General features: G+C 39.8%; 1 protein-coding gene across 1 annotated transcript in view; it reads left to right on the forward strand.

The window, feature by feature from the left end:
- Positions 1-467, forward strand: part of USP49 (ubiquitin specific peptidase 49) — an 11,316-nt gene extending 10,849 nt beyond the window's left edge. Inside the window, exon 7 of the mRNA XM_069771888.1 lies at positions 461-467. Coding sequence (XP_069627989.1) covers positions 461-467 — 7 coding nt within the window. The remainder of the gene's footprint in view (positions 1-460) is intronic.
- The last annotated feature ends 264 nt before the right edge of the window (positions 468-731 follow it).

Consider the following 731-nt stretch of genomic DNA (forward strand, 5'->3'; position numbering starts at 1 on the left):
AACAGGGTGGTGGTAATATCACAATGGTGGGAAACAGAGCTAGCTTCTGTTACAGCTTCTGCAGTGGAAATATTCATTAATTGCAGTTGTCACCCAAGGCCCAGACTAACCGAAGGCAGTGAGGTTGCACAGGTGTTGTGAGCAGAATTCAGCCTGTGAAGTCTTTTTTTCTGCTGGGACATAAAGGGAAGGAATGTAGTTAAATCTCAGATTCCATGTTGAGTTTGAAAGGCTACAAAAATGTCTGTATCTGTAATCATCTTGATTTTAGAATTCTATGAGAAACATAGGGCCTTAGTTGACTATTTATAGTCACTTCTCAGCCTATGGTTGCACCTCAGGTGTTTTTATAATTTGGGGTTTGGCTGTTCACACTTCATGTTTTAATCAAATCTGAATATGTAACTGCAAAGAGACATGACGTCTTTCAGTCTTGATGGTTTGGTGTTCTTTTTTAAAGTCGTTAAAGGTGAAGTAATCTAAAATATCAGGTTCTTCAAAAAAATTGGTTCCATTTTCAGGTAGAGAAGTTCTGAAAGTGTATTTATCTTCCTCCCCCTTCTCCTTTTATTCTTGTCAGCATTTGCCCATCAGACACACACTGACAACCCTGCGTTGTTGTTGGAGGGGGTGAAGAGATAAGTCTCCCAAATACCATTCCTCTCTTTCCACTGCCACTACTGTGACTTTTAATCTCCTGTCTTATGGGCAAATTGGTCTCTCTTACTTTG

The sequence above is a fragment of the Haliaeetus albicilla genome, chromosome 26 (genome assembly GCF_947461875.1).
Source record: "Haliaeetus albicilla chromosome 26, bHalAlb1.1, whole genome shotgun sequence".
NCBI lineage: Eukaryota > Metazoa > Chordata > Aves > Accipitriformes > Accipitridae > Haliaeetus > Haliaeetus albicilla.